Here is a 22,667-nt window from a genome sequence, read left to right on the forward strand (position 1 = left end):
TCCTTACTGCTGTGTGTTAAGGAGATTTTTCCACCCCTGCTGCTTGTACTGCTCTGCTCTTCCTATTTTCTGTGTGAGACAGGGATGCCAAGGTCCCTCTGGTTTGAAAAATTAGTGCCTATCAAATGAAAGACATGGGTACTTTCTTTTTCTGTATTGTTTTCCAAAATTTTATTATTTAATTTGTTTTCATATCCATGCAATGCAGCTACAGTAAGGTGAGGCATTATTTGATATAAACTCCCTGGTGAACAGAAACAGACAAAACTGAGGACATTCTTGGTTTGTTCTGAAATGATGTAAATAATACTTCAAGGTTGATGTGCTTCTGAGTTTTGACCCAACTATTGCCCTGACCTATGAATGCTCTACCTACAATACATTTTGCCCTCAAATTTCCCTTGCTGGTGGTGTGTGTTGCCAAATTTGGGAGAACCTAGATATCTTGATTCTGTGTGGCCAACAAAATAAATAGAGGGAATATTAAGTGAAGATTTTTTGGTTGATTGGATTTTGTTTAAATTCTATGTAAGCACCTAGATTAGAATGATACCCCTATGACAAGAAACCCCTCGTTAACTATGAAGACTTGGGTGTTTCCCTCCTGTTAGATGTTGTGGCAGATTCGTGTAGTGAACTTGTCTGGGAAAATTCAACATAGTTTGAAACAGCAATGATCAGTTTGCAAGAGGAATAGGTTTTGCTAGAGAAAACTATTTATTTATTTCCACTCTATCCAACCTAATGTGTTTTAAAATTCTCCCATGCAGGAAGTGTCCTTCAGATTGTGTCAGCACCTGGCCAGCAGTACCTGAGACCTCAGGGCCCAGTTGTCATGCAGACAGTGTCCCAAGCAGGAACTGTGCAGAATGCTCTGAATGCTTTAGGAAACCAGCATCAGACAGGTGTCCCAACTTCCACAGCAGTGACACAGCAAGGTGGGTTTTCCAGCCTGAGGAACTGTCTCTGTCTAAATACTCACTTACTAAAATCACATTGATATATAACTCCAAATTGTTACAGATCATAATTCTGTAACTGGAGTTCAGAAGGAGGTAAACTATGAGGCAAATCCTTCTCATTTATGCATGATGGGTACTGGAGATTTTAGATAATTTTTAGTACAAACTTGGGAGAGCTTGCAACTTTATTATAGATGTATTTTTATTTGCCAGTTTTGCTTTAGGTCAGAGTTTAGTGGGAGGAAGTAAATTTGAAATACTTTACTAATTTTTGCAGTGAAAAGTCAAGGGTGCTTATTTTCTCTACTGAGAGAGAATGTCCTACAATTCTCTCCATTTTTCCACATTGATTTTGCTTTTATCTAATTATCTTCTCTAGTTGATCAAGCTACAGTTTTCCTTTTCCCTCTGCAAGTGTTGCTTAGGTGTTTGGCACCTTGCTGCAAATGTGATCAGTTCTTTGCTTAAAAACACAGCCAAGATGTTGATCAAAAATAATAGAGAAATTAATGCATTTACAACAGAACAGCAGATTTTTAAATTATATAAATTTAAATACAGCACTAGGAGATCATTCACTGGAAATGGCCATCTGCTGTAATTTTTTGTGGATATAAACCATTCCCTCAAAACAGACTGTTTTCTGTTCCATTTCAATGTATTAATGTGTAGAATGCTACTGAGATTGCATTGTATAGTTTCATCAATTTGTAGATACACTGAATTGATATGTTTTCTGAAAAATCTTAGATGATTTGTTTAAGATAAATTAGAATAATCTTTTCCTGAATTAGAGTATGACTTCTAAATGTTAATACATATTGCACTATACATGACATTTTGATTCAAGTACAAATGCAGCAGGTCTTTGTACAAAGCAAAGTAAAATTTCATTGCTCTATCTTGGATTTTTGTGAAAACATTAGTGTAAATACCTGTCAGATATCTGATGTCTAACAAAGTACAGATTTGCAATACCTAATGGACATTTAGACTAAAAATTTGTCTGCAGTGATGGTGTCACAGCTATGAAGTGTCTGCTTATTGCAAATAATAAAGGAGAGCAATCTTCAGAAGAATGAATATATAAACACAAGGTTTATCCTCAGTTTGTATTCCAGGTAGAGCTGCAGTTGCCAATTTGCCATCTGGTGAGATGGGAGCAGTGTTAAAACCAGCACCTACACATGGACAGTCACAGGTACTCCATTTTCATTTTCTTATGGAAACACAACTTTTCAGAATCAGTACTAAGTCCATGTAATAGTTGGAAGCTATAATTTACAAAGCCAGAATTAATAAGGAACTTTGATATTTACCAAGTAGGTAAAAAAAAAACTCCAACTTTTGTCAGTGTTTCAGATTGACAGATCTGATGCATTTTCATCCATAATCCATAGTTTAAAGTAAATTCTGGTGCATAAAGGCATCTGACAGCTTTCTTGTGCTGTGATAGCAGACAGGTTCTTTTAACTGTAATATATTGTAATTATGTAGCCATGCATAAATTAAGGAATCAGGAGATTTTCTATGTGTTTTGAACACAAAGACGGGCAAATTTTAATAGATTTGTAATCTTAACAAATTTTTAGAAAAGATGCTCAAGTAGCTTATAAAGCAGCGGGAAACATCAAGTATATATCAAACTGTGCAAGGACCTGCACCTTATCAATTAATGTGTTAATTGAAATTATTAATGATTAATATTGTTTTATTTCCAAAGCTATGAAAATGTACTTCAAAAAAATGAGAAGATGCTAAACTAGGATAGAATTGACTCTCTAATATGAATTGAATTGAACTGCAGTCTGCAAATTTTGTCTGAAATTTATGCCTTTTGTGATTGGTCTTAGTAGCAGTTACAAAGTGAGATGCTGGTGGTATAAAGCACGCAGTACTCTGACCCTCATAGCTTCATTCTAAAGGAACTCCTATTCCTCAGTGATTGTGATGAGCAACAAATGTGTTTTTTTCCAACTTTTCTTGGCAAAGGAGACGTACGAGGAGAAGAACCGGCTTCTGAAGGAGCGCCTGGACAGGATATTTTGTGGCAACGAGCGCCGTTGCTCGCGGGCCCCAGTGTACGGCAGAGACCTGCTGAGTGTTTGCTCTTTGTCTGGGGAAAGGAAGCCCTCCCAGCTGGCTCCCAGTGAAGGCAACAGCTGGAGGTGGGCTGGCTTCGTCAACTGTTGCCTTTCTTCAAGTGCCTCCGGAGGAACGAGTAGCCCTTTGCAAGAAATGATCCTCAGCTTGGTTCAGCAACAAGAATCTCTAAAGGATGTTGTTGACAGGTAATATGGGACTCTACCTTATAAGCCTTTACCACATCTAGTTATTTCTAAAACACTCTTTTTCAAAGAACCTGTGTTTCTGTTCGTGAGCTTGTTTGGTTTAGACTGATTTATTTAGCACTAAGTGATGTTCAGCATGAATATAAAAGTGACAGTCACTTCTGTTTCGTTCAGGATCTTTAATGAAGAGTTTTCAGTGTCTCATTCCTAATTTGAAAACCAAATTTAACTGACCGTACTTAAGCTTACATTCGTACACTTTGGATTTACTTGTGAGTAGGTACCTCTTGGAGTCAATTAACAAGAGTTAAGATCCAGAGATGCAGGCACAAACTAGTTTAACCAAGACCAACATATAGTGGATAGCATTTAACAGGCTGAAAATTATTGCTGCATCTATGATTATAAATGATCATTTTGTGTGTAACTTTTTAAATTGGTATTCCCTTGTTTTGATGCTTTTCACAGGGCTCTCTTCGTGTTGCCAGCTGCAGTTGCTGCTCCCCCATGTTTATATGTAGCAAATCCTCCTCCTTCCTATAGTCACAGACTGAAACTCCTCAAGCACAGCCTGAGGCAGAAGGCAGCTCCACACTTGCATCAGCTGCAAAAGCTGACAACTCCTCACTTGCTGCAGTTCCCCGACCTCCGACTGGTGCAGTATGACTCAGGTAAAGGAGGGCATTTGCTGACAATATTTCAGTAATTTCCTGTGTCACTGGAGTGGAATTCCTATATAAAACCATTATTCCATTATTGGTTTTTTTGTTTGAATTATAGGAAAATTAGAAGCTCTTGCTGTCTTGCTTCAGAAGTTGAAATCTGAAGGGCGCCGTGTGCTGATTTTGTCGCAGATGATTCTGATGTTGGACATACTGGAGTTGTTCCTGAATTTCCATTTCCTCACGTTTGTGAGGATTGATGAATATGCTAACCAGGAACAGCGGCAGGTAAGTGTGCCCCCTTACAGTTGGCCACTGGTACAGCAATATTTGCTGCTCAGGCTTTTATACACTACAGCAAGGGAAGGAAATTTGCCTAATTTCTTATTCAGTTTGAAACACTTGGACTTGTTCCAAGTTTTCAATAAAAAACTTTGTCTGTTTTTTATTGAGCTATAGTTAATTTTGTTTGGTATTTTCTTTTGTGTGTTTATTTACTCCTTGCTTTGATTCCGTTTTCGTAGGAGCTGATGAAAATTTTCAACAGAGACAAGCGCATTTTCTGTGCCATCCTTTCCTCTCACAGTCGTTCCACTGGAGTCAATCTTGTTGAGGCAGACACTGTTGTGTTCTATGACAATGATTTAAATCCAGTGATGGATGCAAAAGCTCAGGAATGGTGTGACAGAATTGGAAGATGTAAAGATATCCATATATACAGGTAATGGTTGCAATCAGTGTCTGCTCTTTAACATGCTTCAATGTAAGGTTATTCCAGGTAGTGCTGCCCTGTATGATCTGGAATAAAGTGGAAACCATGTGAAAACTTCACCTGACTTCAATATAAAAGATGCCAGGATATCATGGGAAAATGTGTATGAGGTTTAACACCAAATACCTGCATGGGTTTTGTCTCTTAGTCTACATGGAATTTTTCAAGTGAGATCCTTTATGTTGTTGGGTTTTTTTTTTTTATTACATGAATTAGTAAAAGCAAGTTTTACAGTGGAGGTAGTAGTGTGTTTTTTTCTGGGTCTGTGCCAGAACTAAAAAAACCCCCACAAATTCTACATTTTAAGAGTCCTGTGTTACTCTCTAAGGACAATTTATCTTTTTGTTTCTGAAAGCTGATTTGGAAATGACTTTTCAGATTGCTATACTTTTTCCTTTTTTCTTAGGCTTGTCAGTGGTAATTCTGTAGAAGAGAAACTTTTGAAAAACGGCACAAAGGACTTGATCAGAGAAGTAGCTGCTCAGGGAAATGACTATTCAATGGCCTTTTTAACACAGGTAAGTTAATATTCAGAATACACTGAAACACCTGTGTTGCAGTGTTTAATAAATTCAAGCATCTGTGCCGGAGTGTTTAGTAACAGTTTAGTAGAAGTCTGTTTGGGCTAGAATGAAATAGCAAACATATTGGATTTCATGATTGCTTGAACTCTCAGTGTTTGGGCCACATTCTCTCAAATACTGTCCATCTGCTTTTGTTCCGTTACTTGCATAGTGATGCACAGACATCACCTCTGTGACTTAATATGTTCTGATTTCTTCACCCTGCTGCAAAATTCTGCAGAGCTTGTGGGGGTGAAGGTTTCAACAGCTTTAAAAATATTGAATATAAAATTTGGGCATTTAGAGAGATAGGTTCTCAACTGCTGCTCTGAAGATGCATGAGACAGTGACTGCACTGATGAAGCCAGTCCATCCTGCCTGGCACTGCCAATATATTAAAAAATAGAATGCTCCCAAAAGCTGAATTTATTTATCTTTTTTCCCCTTCTATTTATGAAGCAAACGATTCAGGAATTGTTTGAGGTTCATTCTCCTATGGAGGATTCTGGATTTAGAGTGAAAGCAGAAGAATTTGTAGTACTTTCTCAAGAGCCTTCTCCAGCAGAAAATATTTCACCTAAAGTTGCAAGACCTTTCATAGAGGTAATTATCAACACATACATTAAAAATACAGCTATGCAACATTAGTATTAAACAGCTGTCTAATCTCATTTCATTTGGGTAAATTCTGTCAGTCTTTTTTTCTGGTGGTTTTACATTGTTTTGTCATTCTCCTTGTGACAAAGCTTCCAAAAACCCACAGCTGAGTTTTATACTTTCTGGGGACTGTTTCTCTTGCTGCAGCAGAGACTTTCTCCAGAAACTTGTGTTGCATTTCAGTGAACTTCCTATGGGATTTCTTTCCACGTTTTTGAAGTCTTAATTATTTTTAAATTATGTCCTCCTGAAAGGCCCTCAACAGTATTGAACGAGAGGATGAGGAGTCAAATGATCACTTACGAGAAATAGGATCCGAGTCAAGCATTGAACCTTTAATCTCAGAGCTCTACGAGACAAAATACAATGAAGAGCCCTCACAGCTGCAGGAGCTGGTTGCTGTTGTGGATCAGGTACCATGACTCTCTATGAATATCTGGTTAAAAAGTAATGTGTAGTTCAAATATTTCAATTTCTTTGCAGTCTGGCCTTAAAGCAACTTTGTTGTCTATGGGATTGATACTCTCATGAAGTGAATGGGAGATCTCCCGCTGATTTAAGATGTTAAGCATCAGAGAGGGAGATGAGTTTTAAGGAGAGCTTTGATACTTTGGATAACATTTCTTTTATTATCCTAAAACTAACATTTTTTTTTCCCCCTTGATATGTTCTCTCAGCTGACTCCAATTGAGAGGTATGCTTTGAATTATCTGGAGCTCTTCCACGGTTCAGTTGAGGACAATGAGCCACGGTTGAACGAGGTAAAACAACCAATCTTTTCCATGTTGTTCTGCCACCGAAGAACATTTATTATATTTTCAATATGAAGTGAAAGTTTTGTCAATGATGTGGAATATATTGTAGGCACTTCTGTGATCTTTTCTCCCTGTGCTTTATGAAGAGCATAATGTCTTACAGAGAGCTCATTATTTTGGGATTCTCTGGTTTAACCAGGTGTCAGTTCTTAATTTCTTTTTTATAAAATGGGAATTGCATTCAGCCTGGCTCAGCAAATATTTGTTGTACTCCATCTGTAATAGGGGAAAAATTTCATTAATTTCAGTGAGCCTGTGTTCTGCTTGTCTTCACTGTTTAACTGAAGTTCTGATGGCTTTATTTTGATGGTTTAAAAACCCTCAACGGAGACCAAGAAATATCTTCTACATGATTGTGAAAGAATGTGTTAAGAAATTGCTGTATGATTTCTGTGCCTGAAAATGTCAAAGTTTAAGGAGTTTATCCATAAAAATACAAATTGATGGCTTCTAATCTAGTGTCTGTTGCTGCATAAAGTTTCTAAGGAGTCTTACTTTCATCTAGATGGAACTGAAAAGTGCAAAGAAAGCTTGGGAAATCCAGCATATGAAGGAGCTAAAGGAAAAAGAGCAAAAAATGCTTTGGGAGGATGAAGAGGAACTTCTAACCTACACTCGGGAGGATGCATACCACAAAGTAATTCCTGATCAGTCTTGTTTTTCTTAATATTGTATTTCTTAGCAGTTATTCTGAGAATATCTTTTTTCTTGAAGGTGCAGTTGGGTCATTTGAATTGTGTTCTCTTTTTGCTGTGTAGGAATATGTCTATGAAGGTCCAGATGGACAAACTGAAATTATGCCGGTAAGTAAAAATAACACCAGGCAACCTGAACAGGCTTTTTATTTTCTTGAAACATAAAGATCAGTGAGACTTAATATTGCAGTACTTACACATTTTGTTCTGTGCAGCTTTGGACTCCTCCTACTCCACCACAGGATGACAATGATATCTACATAGATTCTGTTATGTGCCTGATGTATGACACCACCCCTATTCCAGAATCAAAATTGCCTCCAGTGTATGTCAGGAAGGAGCGTAAACGACACAAAACAGATCCATCTGGTAAGTGTTTGTTCAAAACTGTTCCGAGATGTATTGCTGAAAGTTAAAAAAATCAGGGGATTTTTCATCTCTTCTCCATGTCTGGTCCAGTAAAGATCAAATTTGCAGGTTTGAAGAGACGAATTTCTTGTCTCACCGTGGCCTTGAAGGAACAGTATCACTGGAAGGCCCTGTTCTTATGATGTGCCTTGTTTTTAGACACATAGATGTCCTTAAAGGCAGTTTTAGAAAACAGCCATTCTACTATGAGAGTTATGACAAGGCTGGTCTTCCTTTATACCAGGCTCTGTTTAATAGCTCACTAAGCTTTTTAGAGGCAGCGTGGAATGCTCTGTACATGTAGGAACATTTTGCAGCTGTAAGTAGAGGAATCAAAGAATGGCAGTATCTGTTTGCCAATAATGTTTTATTTGATGTCTTAGCTGCAGGTAGGAAGAAGAAGCAACGTCATGGAGAGACAGTTATTCCACCTCGTTCACTTTTTGATCGAGCAACTCCGGGAATGTTGAAAATGCGCCGAGAGGGCAAAGAGCAAAAGAAGAACATCTTGTTGAAACAACAGACACAGTTTGCAAAGCCTTTGCCAACACTTGTCAAACCAGCTACTGAGGCTGGACAGGATAATCCAGAGTGGTTGATCAGCGAAGACTGGGCACTTCTGCAGGTCAGATGAGACCAGCAGTTTCTGTTGTTATTGTGTTGTTATTCCTGTACTTTATTTCTTCAAGGTTATTTCTAATTCTTAATGGCTAGTTTGGCATTTTGCTGACATAACTCAGAACAGATTGCCTATCATTTGTGTTCCTTTAAGGAAGAATTTAAGGTTAAACTACAAAATGTGTGATTAAGGCCTGTTTTTGTTTTAGAAACCACTTACTATTACCTTTCAGAGTAGTTGTGCTGGCTGGACACAGGATAACACATCTAAGGTTCTCCTCACTTTTGAGAGGAGAGCAGCACTTGAATGGCAGCTCTCTGTTCCTCTCATACCAGTCTCCAAGGGTTTCCTTGCACATCAATCTGCATAATAGCACTTGATGTTTATTTATTCTCTGTCAGTGCAGGTGAACACAGCGCCTTAGCCCTGAGCTATCTGTCTCACTGTGGTAATGGTGTGTGGACATGCAGATAAGGGTAGCTTTGGAAGACGGTAACCATTTGTCATCTTTATCTGTTGCAGGCAGTGAAGCAGCTGCTGGAGCTTCCTTTAAATCTTGCTGTTGTGTCGCCAGCACACACTCCCAACTGGGACCTTGTGAGTGACGTTGTTAACTCGTGCAGCAGAGTCTATCGCTCCCCAAAACAGTGCCGGAACAGATACGAAAATGTCATTATTCCACGGGAAGAAGGAAAGGTGAGTTTACACAGAGTGATGCGTCTCTATTTTTTACCTTAAGTTCGTAGAGTTTTCTTTTCCTTATCTCCATAAACGCTTGTGTTTTGGTTTTTGTTTTTGTTAAACGTTTCAACAGTGTAAATAAATAACTTTTAAAAGATTTTTTTAAATTATTCTCATCAGGATTTCCACTTATTTTATGTGATTTCTTTGAAAAGAAAAAGCACCTGAACAAAATCTTCCACAAAAGATCATCTAACTTTCCTTCTTATTTTACAGCTAATGTACGAAGCTAATCCTAAAAAGAAGACAAAAAGTATTTATAAGGTGTGCATTGGTATTCTTTCAAAATCAAATCTAGACACTGTGGTATTTAGCAGCAATGGAGGTGGGCAGATAATTCATATGAGATCCATGTTGAGTGTTACTTGAGTTCTGAAACATCAATTAAAATTCCAAATTTATTTTTCCTTTCTTTGTTGATACAGTGGATTGACACCAGACTTCAGCTTTTGGATTTGATAGATAAATTTTAGATCACGCAAGAAGTTTGTGATTTCACTTAAACTGTAGTGGGTATTTTTCCACCTAACAACCACCATGTAACTTATCCTGATGGTACTTAGAATCTGTAAGAGTAAACTTCATAGTAGAGTCTAAGTGGATTACAAATATATAGTGAATTTGATGCCTGAAACACCTTTTAGTAAATGAAGATGATAGGACACTACAGAAACAAAAACCAGTTCCATGACTGTGAACACCTTCTTCCAAACCACACAGCAATTTAGTGACAGAGCTGGGCAGAGAATCTGGAACTTCTGCTGTAGTCCCATTCTCTGACTGATAAGGAGGTTTGTCCCTGACTGGCAGTTTCTGCTTAGGAGAATCCAAATGTTAGAGTGGCATGGTGTGTGGATGTTAACATAGCTTTGTTGGGAGAGCAGTGCAGTGATGGTTTTGTTTTATTATCTTACGTGTGCGCTGTGCATAACTATAAACTAATGGGCTCTTGGTTTGGGTACTGAATTAAACTTGCAAAATCTAAACTAAAGCAAAGATTCTTTTTCAAATTAGAGTTTGCCATTTTGTATGTCCCCAAGTGCTGATGCCAGTGTGACCGTGAGAACTGCTCCTTATTTTGCTCTTTCTTTATATATTTCCCATAGAGTTTTGTGTGACAGTAAGTTATCAGTGACACGAGGCAGAAACCAGTCTGTGCTAGATATGTTGGAGTACGTTTTTAAATAATCTACAAGCGCACCCTGTGTTTATACGTAGACAAAATGCCACGTGGGTGTGTTTGCAATTGAAAGTTGGTTTGTTTTCTTTTTTTTAGACTAAAAACAGCCGCCCACTTCGTACCAATCAGATCTATGCTCAAGACGAGGGTGCCACCCACACGCAGCTCTATACTAACCATTTTGAGATGATGAAAATGATTGCAGGGAAAAGAAGTCCACCTATCAAACCTCTGTAAGTTTACCTGGGATCATTTGATCTCCCTGTTACCACAGATCTCCTGGAAACTGTGCTCAGAACTGCTCTCACAACCAAGAGTTATTCTACACTCTGTTCCTCTGTTCTTGATCTCTCTCCCCGTGTCCTGTGTTACTGGATGCCTCCAGTGTGTTTGGGTTAGACTTTACTCACTGCAAGAATTTGCTCTTTCTCGTTAAGAGCAGCACAGCACTGAGTTGTTTTTATTTAAATCTACTTTATATCCATTTGCCTGAGTTGTAAACTTTTAGTGTCTGTGCTGTTTAATAGTACATTCTTTTCTATGTATCTTCCTGCATTTTTTCTGTATTTATTTAGAGTATTTTCTGAGTACTTCTTAAAATGTGTGTCTGTATGCAGGCTTCAGTACTGGTGGGAGTATCATGAAAACTTCACCAAAATCGCAATATCATGTGCTAAAAAGTGTGAAATTAAATGCTGGTTTTAAGCTTTTTCTATCTTCAGTAACATGGTTTTGCTCAATTGCAGGCTTGGCATGAATCCTTTCCAGAAGAATCCAAAGCACGCATCGGTGCTTGCAGAAAGGTGGGCACTCCCCGTCTTACGAGAGTTATGAATTGTCTAAAAGTGCTGTCTTTCCTTTCCTTTTTAACTTTCAGTTATTTTTAACTGTTGTGTGCTTTGCCTTATCATTGTTTGTAGTGGAATCAACTATGATAAGCCACTTCCTCCAATTCAAGTCGCGTCCCTCCGAGCAGAACGTATTGCCAAAGAGAAAAAGGTATGGGCTTCAATCTCAGCTGCACGTGGGACTGAAGTCATTAAAACATTAGACAGAAGAGGAGGTATGAGCAAAGGTGCCTCCTGGGACAAGTTTTGGCAATACAGTAGATGTTATGAGCAGCTGCAGATTGTTCACATACTGGGGTTTAGATATCCAAGGCCTAAAGTGGGACCTTTCCTCGGGCCTGCTGTCACACTCAGGCTCATTAAACAACAAGGAGCATCTTTTGGGAAAAGAGATTAAAAACATGTAAACATCTTGTTTTATTCTTGACCATTCTGTAGCCTCCTTTCTTATATTATTCAGAAAGAGCTACTTGTCCTTGTTTGTGGGTGGTAAGTTGCTTGCTGTGCTATGCTCTAGGCCTATAACCATGAGTATAGCTTGTGGTTTGAAACTAGTTGGGTCATGTAACCTGGACTTGGAGAGTGAAGGCAGATCTGTGAGCTGTCTCTGCACACACACATGTAATATATGGTTAGAATTAAAGGAGTTTTGTTTGTTGCTTTATTTTGTTTTTAAAAAAAACACATCCTGCTTGTTACATGCTTGAGGACTGAAGCTCCTCTTTGCTTTCCAGGCGCTGGCTGAGCAGCAGAGGGCCCAGCAGCAGACAGGCCCCCAGCCCCAGCAGCAGCAGGCGGGGCAGCAGCCAGCACAGCAGCCCACGGTGCAGCAGGCACAGGCCCAGCCTCAGCCACAGCCACAGGCACAGGTAGTTCAGCAGCCACAGGCAGTGGTGCAGACTGCAGTCACTACTGTGGCCAACACAGCAGTATTGGTAAGAAAGGGAGAGCTTGGTGTCTCCGATGTAGTAGCTTCAGCTCTTCTGTGTGTGCCATATTTGTGTTGGATTTTCTCTGGAAAGTGAGAATTTTCGGTCAGTATAGTGAGATAAAAGGTATTTCTTGCTTTTTTTCCCTGGTTATGTTCTGTTTTCCTCCTCTATGAAGGCTGTTCGTACCACTGTAGCTACAGGTGTTGGCATTCTAAGGTGGAAAAACACCATGCAAAGATTTTTTCCTTTTTCAGTTTCATTTAAGGAAGTCTGAGCGAATACATGTACACAGTCAGTGAAAAGTATTCATACAGAGAACTTGGAGAATAAAGAGAATATAGCTGTAAGAACCACTCTGTTAAAGGAGCTTAAAACCCACAACTTTATTAACTTTTGCAAGGCAAGTGGAGTGTTGCATCCTAGAGGATATACCATGGTGGTTTTACTGCAAATTCGTGCAAATTTTCCATGTCTTCCTTAAATCTAGAATCTTGTTTTAATGAATCTGATGACTGGTCTGAGGCTTTTGTTTTTAGAGTCAATCCAGTTTGCACACTAATGTGTGCAGGCAGTGGTGCAAAATACTGCAAAGGGCAAGAATACTACAGCTTTTGCAGGAAGACACAGAGGATGGGTTCTGACCCATAAGTATTGCTATGTATCTAGTGCTTAGTGATGTTCCTGTGTGAGGGGTTGTCTGTGGTGTGCCAGAGTAAGATATTGCTCCCTTTTTCTGCAACAGGGATGTCAAGTGTCCAGTATTTGCCACCCATTTGACTGGTCTGTAACTGCTCGTTAGTGTGGCAGAATCCTAATCTGTATATTAGCTGTTGTTGACCTGTAGAATCAACGAAAAACTGCAGAAATATCAGTGTGTTCTGTTGCATTTTTCTTATTTTGTCACTTCTGGACTACAGCATTTTGTTAAACAGCATGGTTAGAGTGAGAGCTGTGTTCAGGTTTTTTCTGTGGTTTTTCTGAACTGTTACTTTAATTGTCTTCTGATTAGGCGGGCACCATCAAAACAGCAGTTACGGGCACGAGCATCCAGACTGGTAAGGAGGCTTGATAATGGGGCACTGGAGATACTGGGACATTTGGGTTTTCATTTTCAGAACCTCACATTTAATCCTGGCTTGCTTTCAGCTACGGTGAGTGGAAATGTCATTGTGAACACCGTTGCTGGGGTCCCTGCTGCCACCTTTCAGCCCATCAATAAACGTCTGGCTTCACCTGTTATACCTGGAACGTTGACTGTGAGTAGATCATGTCTAGTTGTGTCCCTGGGCTGATCTTGGTTGCTTGTTTTCTTCTTTAGCTTTCCACGTTGTCAGAAATTCTGCTTCTTGCAAATTTCATGTACGTGGTAGGGTTCTGTATCCAACCCCTCTCCCTTACCAAAGCATCAGAACACACTGGAAGAATTTATCCGAAAAAAATGCTTAATACCATTAAAAACAGTTTATGGATGAGTGCTGTTAAAAGCAATGTATTATGTAGTGATCATTTTCAGACTGTAACTGTTTTGTCCTTCGTTAATTATGATCTTTATTATTATTATTTTAGTGGTTTAGGACTCTGGAAGATAAAGCAAAATATTGAAAGGTATTCACATCAAATTTCTGTAATGTAGTGAAGTGTTTGGTGACCAGCCTGTTTGAAAAAGATTTACCCAGATGCTGATTTTTAAGCCATATCCAAACAAATGGAAGTATAAGAAGGATTTCTATCTCATATTGGCCTTTTTAGCCACCAACGCGCTTGCAACAAACGTGGGTAGAGCCCTTCCCAAATCTTCGTTCGCGAAACCCAGCCATGATGGTGATGATGCTAAGAAGGATTTGGGCCTTTTTCACTCTGTGTTAGTTTATAAAATTGTACAGTCCGTTTCCAGAAGGTTCCCTAGCTTTCTGTGAGGCCCTGGAGACCGTGGGCAATGCCAGGTGTGTTCCTTTGCAGACCTCGGGGGGCACTGCCACCGCCCAGGTGGTTCACACGCAGCAGAGAGCGGCGGCAGCGCCCGCCGCCTCCAGCGAGCTGGTGACCATCGCCTCCACCCAGGGCGTGCGGGCAGTGACCTCGGTGACAGCCTCCGCCGTGGTGACCACCAGCCTCACGCCTGTGCAGGCCCAGACCAGGTCCTTGGTCACTCAAGTTACACCAGGTAACAGTCGTGTGTTCACGGGACGTTTTCCAAGGGTACCTAAAGGGCCTCAGAGCTTCTGTATGTTGTTACATCCCCACAGCCCCACAATACTGAAGGTCCGGGACACAAACTGGACTGTGATTTTTAACTTGCTTTATTGTCGGTGCTCAGATTACATATTACTCTGGTGTTTCTGGATAAAGTGTTGCAGTAGACAGCTGCTTGGCCTCTAGGCATCTCGATTTAAAAAGATTATTAACAGTCTAGCAGTAAAATGTTAGAATTGACTGTCTCGACTAAAAACCATTTTGAAGAAAAGCACATGTATTTTATTATTTACTCTGCTTTCACATCATTTTTATGCTAATGTGTTGTTATTTGTAGTAAGTCCACAAAGTGTGCTGGAGCAGAAAAATATGCATTTTAACAGCTTGACTTTTCGGGTGAAATCAGTGAGTTAAATGGAATTTTGAAAAGCTTTCTTCAGAGCATTTTGCTTTTTCTTTATTCACAGCTACACCAACAGTCCAGCTGTCTGGCAAAACCATCACCCCTGCTCACTTCCAGCTTCTGAGGCAGCAGCAGCAGCAGGCTGCTCAGGTGCAGGTCCCACAGATCCAGGCTCAGGCACAAGCCCAGTCTCCAGCTCAAATAAAAACCGTAGGGAAATTGTCACAGGTGAGGAAATGCTTCTGAAGTAATGGGGCACATTGCTCTCCTTGTTCCTCTAAGCATCATTAGCAGTGTGTGTTGTATCCTGTTCTCTTGGGCTAGAGTGAAATGTATTTCTCTCTTAAAATTTCATCCTACTAAAATTGCATGCAGGCAGTGAGTCTGACAGCCCTTTAGATAGTACCACTAGGGCAGGATGTAAAGCAGTTACTGTTACTCACTAGCAAGCCATTGTGTAAAGGAGTTACTTTCTTAGCTCCTTGATCTTAACTATAGTCTGGTATAAAATGTTTCTCCTTATAAGCTTTGGGTTCCTCTGCATTTTTTTCCTGTAGTGTAAAACATTTGAAAATGATGGAAGTGTTTGATTTTTGCAGGAGCAGCTGATCAAGTTGCAGAAGCAGAAGCTGCAGCTCCCCCAGCAGCAGGCAGGGCAGCAGACCCAGCAAGGGGCACAGCAGCAAACAGCACAAGTGCAAGTGCAGCAGCAGCAGCAAACCCAGCAGCTCACTGCAGTGACAGCCCCTCGTCCTGGCGCGGTGCTCACGGGCACCACTGTGACCAACCTGCAGGTCGCTCGTCTGGTAAGTTGGCTTTGACTTTGCAGAAACAGCCTTAAACACCTGACTTTCTTTGCTGGTTTAAATGGGCTGGGGGTACTGATCATTCACACACACAGGTGCCCTTTGCATCGCTTAGGCAGTACAAAAGAGACAGCTGTAATGTAAATAGCTTTGCATTGCACTTCCCCACTGATACCATCTCTGAGCTGCCTTACTGTACAGGAGCCGTGATATTTAGAAACATATACAACTGTCACTTTGTTATGACCTGTTATATGCAGCAAATATTTTTGTGCCGGTACAATAATCTTCATTCCTTACTGCTTAGACTCGTGTTCCTGCTTCCCAGCTTCAAGCACAAGGACAGATCCAGGCCCAAACTCCACAAGCAGCCCAAGTTGCTCTGGCAAAGCCTCCGGTGGTGTCTGTTCCAGCTGCTGTTGTGTCATCAGCAGGAGTCACTACACTCCCTGTTACTGTTGCAGGCATTAGTGTTGCCATTGGGCAGCCACAGAAAGCAGCAGGTATGTGAACAGGTTTGCTGGAAAAATAAAATTTTAAATCCCACTTTTCTGAAAGTAGGATGTTTTAAGTAATGTTTTCTGTGGGACACTCACACCTTTTCAAAACTGAAGTTGTAGAGGTTGCATGCCCCTTTGTTTCAGAAAAGAGGGTTATTCTTACTCCATTTAACCTGGAGGTTGGCATGATTCTTTAGCCAGATGTGGTTGGGGTTTTTTTTAAATCTGTATATGACAGCAGGTGAACAGATCGAATTTAAAAAATAAAGACATGGTGATTTTATAATTTTTTTAAAATGCAAATTGGAAATTAGAAGAATTGTATTTCATAAGTCTCCTATAGCATGGACAGAATTTTTCCAGTAGGAAGATTATTGTTAGAACATGAAGTTAGCTTACTCATGCCCTTAGATAAGAAATTTTCTCCAGTGTCAAAATCCATATGTCTTATTCCCATTAAAACCAGTGGGTTATTAGTGCTCAAAGCTATGCAGATGTATAAGCCTATAAAAAGCAGAATCTGTGTTTGCAAGCTGTGATTACTGAAGCAAAGCAATACTCTTAGAGTTCTAATTATTTTTGTAATTTTCAGGAGGCCAGACAGTAGTTGCACAGCCACTGCATGTCCAGCAGCTTCTAAAACTCAAGCACCATCAAGCAGCACAGCAGCAGAAAGCAATCCAGCCCCAGGTTGCACAGGGACAAGCTACTGTGCAGCAAAAGGTACAGTTGTTTGCTCTCCCAATAAGTTATGCAATGCTTCTGTGGCTGGAAGACTTTGGCTCTGGATGATGAGGAGACTCCCAGAGAGTCAGTCAGGATTTCTAGGGGTGAATCTTCAGTATCTCTAGAGAGAATGGGCTCCCACGTGCCTTGTCAGGTGCTTAATTATCTTTTAGTAAGGTGGTTGGTTGGTTGGTTTGATTTTTCTTGCCCCAAACAAAGATTAGGATTCTTTTTAGTCACTTCAAATATGTGTGGAAAATTCCCAGAGATTTTTACTGCTCACAATACAATTTGTGCAAAATATACTTTTTCCTCAAATGTCATGTTCTCATGTGCCATGAGAATATCATGATGATAAAAAGGCCATCTCAATGTGGCTTTTTGGAAGTGCATTATTGTATGAGTGCTCTGTGTAAGAGACAGCCTTTTCAGTAAATACATTAATTAGTTCTGAATACTTGTATAAATGGGTGAAAGCTTTCATCTAGTGCTCATTTTGTTATTACTAATCCTGGGAAGGTGTTTTTTTTTTCCAATAAATAAATGTAATTAATCTTGTTAGCTACATACCTGTTCTTTTAAATCTTTTGTGGTCATTGATGCCTTTTTTTTTTTTCTCTTCTGCAGATAAATGCTCAGCAGGTTACGGTCCAAACCCAACAGCAGACTTCACAACAACAAAAAGTAACTTATGCTACACAACCTGCCATTAAAACACAGTTCTTAACAACTCCAATTTCCCAAACCCAGAAACCAGGTGGAACTCAGCAAGTGCAGGCCCAGATTCAGGTACAGGTAACACAGGTTTACACCATAAACTGTACTGTGAACTGGAGAATTGTAAAGATGACAGGTGAGGTAGCATTTTAGCACCCACTCATATTAATTCTAGTCACACTTTCATTTAAATTGACTTTTTAATAAAATTCATTGGTGCTGAATATGTGCCCTTAAAGCAGGTCAGAGGAACTGGGAGCTGTAAGTTCACCTTTCCTCTTTGAAATAAAAAAATTGAGTCACTACTTTTTATTAAGCAAGGGATTCTATACAGCATTTACTAGGGAAAATTCATCCAGAGTTCTTCCTGTTTCTGGCAGCCACGTGTAGGTGACAGTTCACTTATTTGCTTTTCTGCATAACCAAATCAGTCTAACCAAGGAGAAAAAGAAGGGGGCTAGAAATTGGAAGCCTTACTCTTTCAAAAGTATATCCCAGATAATGTAACCCATTAGAACTCATGTGCTTCCTTCAATTTTATAGATAGGAGGAAATGAATATGTTGTAGTTAAAATAGAAAATATGGCTTCTCCTCTTCCTCCCCTAGTTAAGTTCTTCAATCCAGTGATCTCAAAGGTTTTACAAACATTCAATGTCACTGTAAATGCCAAGCTACAACTTATCATGAACAGGACTTTGGAAGGGTTTTCACTTGGTAGCAGTTTTGCCAGTTTTGTTCTTTTAATAGTTTTTTATTTTGACCCAATCTTTCTTTATTTCATGTCACTACAGGTTGCAAAACTCCCACAAGTGGTCCAGCAACAGGCTACTGTTGCCAACATTCAGCAGATGGTTTCAGTTTCCCAACAGGTGGGTTTTGCACTTGTCAAACATAGCACTAGAAACGTGATCCTACTGAAAGCTCATTTATTTGGAATGTTTGTGTTTTTCACCCTATGTGTGGCATAGGCAGTATTTTCAAAGCATACAGCAAGTGCCATTCTATAAAAATGAGTCTTCAGTACTGAGTCAGCTGCCATATATTCTCTAGTCTCAAACTTTGGTAGGTGGTGCTATGTTTGTTCATCGCTTATTCATAGATAAGACGAAAAACAGATTTTAAAAAATGTTTTTTAGAGTTAGAAAAAATTTTTAAAAATTGGTTTCTGGTGGTGTATAGTCAAGATAGCAAATAACTGAACTAATGAGCACCATCTGAGCTTTTTCTACAAAAATTAGGACAAATTGAAGGTTACAAGTTGTTTTGTTCCAGTTCACAAAGCTGTGCCAAGTGCTTTGTAAAAGTCAGAGCAGTGTGGTAGCTGTTCCAAATGTGGTCTGGTAACAGACGGGACTAGGGCAAGAGAAGGTCAGATGGTTTGGTTTCCCCTCCCCTAATTACCAGGCAGTTTAATTAACACTGTTCAGAACAATGTCATCCAGATCGTTGGCAACAGGCATAATTTAGGCAGTTGATTGACAGGCATGATTTAACTTTGGATGGTGGATGAAGTTATTGCCTTCAGTGCACAAAACTCTGAGCCAATCGGCTCTTAATCTCTCCCAGTTTATTTTGCAGTGTTTTAGTGCAGAATAAAATCTGTGACTGTTTATCTTAAAATGATGATAAAGTGGTATAAGCTGACTAATAATCACCTCAGCTGTGAATGCTTCAAGGGCAAGGGAGACAGCAGGGCATAGAAACCTCATCAGTCAACACAAGTTGTCCTTTGTAGTCAGTAAGAGCTCCTAGATCATTTTTAAAAGTCATCAATGTTGGCATAACTCTGGGGCTGTGGGAGTCTGTCCCTCCCACACACACCAGTGACATCAGTGGCAGTAGGATTGAGCCATGATAAGTACTTTTAAAACTATGGTCTTGATGTGTATGTGGCATTCTTTTTACCTGCATTTTTAGTGCTTCCCACTGGATTCTTTTTGCATCAGTCAAGAGGTAATTTTTCTCCTGGAGAAGCCCTTGTAGCTTTGTTATGCTTCTGCATCTGACAAAGGCAACTGAAGCTGCTCAGTTTTCATTACCTTGTCCTCTGAACAAGGAGATGTTGATTTTTTTTTTTTCCCTCTTGCTCTGGATAGAGTTATGAAAATTAGATTTCTGGATGGAGTTCACACTGTTCTACCCTAAATTGGGAATAGAGACTGGCAGCTGTAGTCTGAAAGGGTAATGGCTGGGACTGGTGGCTTTATTTATTGTCACAATATGGGTGCAGAGTCAGCATTTTAACCTCTTTGGTCCTCTGTCTGTCCCTCTGATCGTTCCCTGTTCCTTCACTTCCACTTCTGCATTACCCCAGTAGGGTAATCTGTCTGTAGGCATCTGTCTTCTGAATGTATCTGAGGGCATGTCATTGGATTTGCACTGCACAGGTCTGAGTTACAGGCATGTTGGCTCTTAGTTCTGATTTATAAGGCTCTAGAAGATGTGACAGAATGGTGTTTCTCAGTGATCCCACAGAGCCTATGTTCCCAGTCTCTCCCAGCCTTCCTGCTTTGTCCAAGATGTTTGTCAGTTAAGAGAGAAAACACCTAAATGAGTAGGATTCCCTCTGTAGAGCAGAAATGTAATGAATGCTCAGTTTAACGCCAAACTATTCTTTTGTAATTGCCATGTCATCCTGATGTCCAGGTACAGGCTCAGCCCCAAACTGTGACACTTTCTCAGACGACAGCAGGTCAACAGCAGGTTCAGGTGATCCCTGCAACAACCGCTACCGCTCAGGTCGTCCAGCAGAAACTGATCCAGCAGCAAGTGGTGACAACAGCATCTCCCCAGGTTCAGGCTCCAGGTGTACAGAACCCAGCCCAGACACCAGCAACACCTGAGGCCCAGAACCAGCAGGCGAAAGTACAGATGAGGACTCCGACTGTCAGATTAAAGGCACCTACTAAACCAAGTTGAAATAATGCAATAACAGGGAAAACAGCATTTCTTGTTTGCCGAGACAAGTGAGAAGCTACTCCAAACATCCAAATGAAGACAAACCGCCTTTATTTTTATTCTTTTTTTTTGTAGCAGAAGGTTTCTTGCTGGTGAACATTTAAACATGGAAACTCATATAACTTCAGTGTATTAGCAGCTGTTTAGCACTCAAAGATGTCACTCTGTACAAGATGCGTTCTGCCTGTGTTCTCTGTGCTCGTTCAAACCAGACAAAGCAAACATTACTTAGGTCTAAATTCTACCCAGCTTCTCCAAAGTGAAATGGTGATATGCCATAAATGTCAGTGAAATCCATCTGTGTTAACTTACCACACCTGCCCAGGGGAATATGCAGCTCTTTGCTGTAGTTCAGTGTGTGCTCAGTATCCACAGTGAAGCCACACAAAGAACCAAGTGTGGCTGATACAGCACAGTATTTTCCATCAGTACAAAAGCTGCGTGGTATTCCAGAGGTAAATTCCTCTGAAAGACCTAACACAGATTCGAAGTGCTCCCTGCAAAGTTTAGCCAGTAAATGTGAAAACCTGTAAGTACATGTAATTAAAAAGGAAAAAAAAAAGTTTCATTCTCCATTTTTGTAAGTCTTTTAAAATGTTTGTTAGTAGTTTTGTGTACAGTTTATTGAATCACCCAACCTGTGTGCTCACTCTCATATTTCACTTTAAGATAATGGATATTTTAGGCATGAATTGAGTAAATACTGTGTTGATAGTAGTTGTGTATTGAAGTGTAGCCCATTTTCTTTTTTTTTGTAAAAGAATTGTTCAGTGGCTACAGCTAAACAGATGATCTGTAGCTGTTTCTCATGGGACTTCTGTCATGGAAAATCTCCAACTGATAAAACTTAATCTCTCAGCTTCATTCTGCTCTTGCAACATGTTTAAATGTTCAGTACTTTTTACTCGGCTTTCAGCTCAGGGGGTGGGGGGCTGGGGGAAGGGAGAATAGTGAAATTAAATCTAAGACTTAATTCTTCAACTGTGTAAAGAGTAAGATCTAACTTTTGTACTATTCTTTTACTAAAGCTAACGATGAATGTAACTTCAGGTGGGTATTTTGGATGTGAACAGAGCGTGGCCTCTTCCTCCAAATCAGTTTGCCTTATTGTTACGGAGAAAAAAAGAAGCAAAAAGCTGCATAGAACTGTGGGAGGTTTCTTTACTTTTCTTGCTTACAATGAAAAACACTTTGCAAACAGCACTGAGTGAGGAATCAAAAAGCTCTTGGTGGCTTGAAGGGATTTACTTTACTTTGGCCAGACAACTGCGCAATGTGTAAAATCCAGACAAAATTACAACATTCCTTTTCTGAGATGATTTTAAAATTATTTTTCCATTCTGTGATCTTTTTACTCTTTTAGGAGGGCAGCCTGTTTTTAAGGGCAAGAAAAGCATATCTTTTGGTTTTACCTCTGTATGTCCACACCTGTTGGTACCTGGCAATCCACGTGGCTTAAACAGGAAAGAATACTCACCAGCTCCTCTGGTACAGCCCATTCTGTTCACATCGCGAATGTAAACATTGCCTCAGGCAGCGTTCCTGATTTTTTTTTTTTATTTTATACCTCTTTTGTCCTGCATCATTTTTTTTTTCTTGGGCCCTCAGGTCTGCAAATACAAGGGCATTTAGGTTTTTTTAAAGCTGTTTTTGCATGCAGTAGTATTCTCCTGACCCTGCCGAACCACCCTTGCCCATTACCTGAACTCCTTGGCGAGCCACAGAGCTGGGATTGCTGGCAGTGGAGTAGTTCAAAATGCAAAGCAATTGCGGTGGTAATGGATAGTGACACTGTGTACAGTATAGCCTTGCTCATCCAAAACTATTGCTTAGTTAGCCCCAGTTTTACTTTTAAGTGTTTAGCTTTTATTATGTGCATGAACGTCGTGGGGGGGCGGGTGGGGGGACAGTTCCAGCTGTTGGGTGCATCGTTGTGCTGGTCCGATTTTGTGTCTAAAGAGGCGATCGTTTCTTGTTTAGGTCAGTCGATGAAGATAAAAGTCACGGTTTTTTGTTCCCTTTTTCTTTTTTTTTTTTCCAATTTTATTTTTCCTTTTCGATGTGTCTTTCTCCCGGGAGAGCGTGTTAGGAAAGTCAACCTGTACATAAAGTGATGAGCATTTGTACTCGACCCAGTAGGATGATAAGGAATAGTGCTGTATCCTACCTGAAGGTGTAATAAAGTGTACATTTTTATACCGCAGCCTCGCCCTGCCCT

The 22,667-nt window shown here is 40.0% G+C and overlaps 1 protein-coding gene across 2 annotated transcripts in view; it reads left to right on the forward strand.

The window, feature by feature from the left end:
- EP400 (E1A binding protein p400) overlaps positions 1-22,652 on the forward strand; it is a 48,182-nt gene extending 25,530 nt beyond the window's left edge. The window contains exons 26-55 of one of the 2 annotated variants that reach the window (XM_032705459.1): positions 771-938; positions 2,072-2,163; positions 2,955-3,253; positions 3,722-3,924; positions 4,034-4,203; positions 4,440-4,636; positions 5,094-5,205; positions 5,710-5,853; positions 6,162-6,320; positions 6,585-6,668; positions 7,228-7,359; positions 7,481-7,525; positions 7,633-7,786; positions 8,209-8,450; positions 8,967-9,140; positions 9,402-9,449; positions 10,462-10,598; positions 11,112-11,168; positions 11,286-11,364; positions 11,948-12,148; positions 13,155-13,200; positions 13,292-13,401; positions 14,105-14,309; positions 14,806-14,969; positions 15,341-15,547; positions 15,855-16,050; positions 16,640-16,770; positions 17,401-17,562; positions 18,283-18,360; positions 20,138-22,652. In XM_032705459.1, coding sequence (XP_032561350.1) covers positions 771-938; positions 2,072-2,163; positions 2,955-3,253; positions 3,722-3,924; positions 4,034-4,203; positions 4,440-4,636; positions 5,094-5,205; positions 5,710-5,853; positions 6,162-6,320; positions 6,585-6,668; positions 7,228-7,359; positions 7,481-7,525; positions 7,633-7,786; positions 8,209-8,450; positions 8,967-9,140; positions 9,402-9,449; positions 10,462-10,598; positions 11,112-11,168; positions 11,286-11,364; positions 11,948-12,148; positions 13,155-13,200; positions 13,292-13,401; positions 14,105-14,309; positions 14,806-14,969; positions 15,341-15,547; positions 15,855-16,050; positions 16,640-16,770; positions 17,401-17,562; positions 18,283-18,360; positions 20,138-20,410 — 4,469 coding nt within the window. In that variant the 3' untranslated portion in view covers positions 20,411-22,652. Of the gene's footprint in view, positions 1-770; positions 939-2,071; positions 2,164-2,954; positions 3,254-3,721; positions 3,925-4,033; positions 4,204-4,439; positions 4,637-5,093; positions 5,206-5,709; positions 5,854-6,161; positions 6,321-6,584; positions 6,669-7,227; positions 7,360-7,480; positions 7,526-7,632; positions 7,787-8,208; positions 8,451-8,966; positions 9,141-9,401; positions 9,450-10,461; positions 10,599-11,111; positions 11,169-11,285; positions 11,365-11,947; positions 12,149-13,154; positions 13,201-13,291; positions 13,402-14,104; positions 14,310-14,805; positions 14,970-15,340; positions 15,548-15,854; positions 16,051-16,639; positions 16,771-17,400; positions 17,569-18,282; positions 18,361-20,137 lie in introns of both variants that reach the window. The other variant, XM_032705460.1, reaches the window with a different exon arrangement.
- Positions 22,653-22,667: the final 15 nt, after the last annotated feature.

This window comes from Chiroxiphia lanceolata, chromosome 18 (assembly GCF_009829145.1).
Source record: "Chiroxiphia lanceolata isolate bChiLan1 chromosome 18, bChiLan1.pri, whole genome shotgun sequence".
In the NCBI taxonomy this organism is placed as follows: Eukaryota; Metazoa; Chordata; class Aves; order Passeriformes; family Pipridae; genus Chiroxiphia; species Chiroxiphia lanceolata.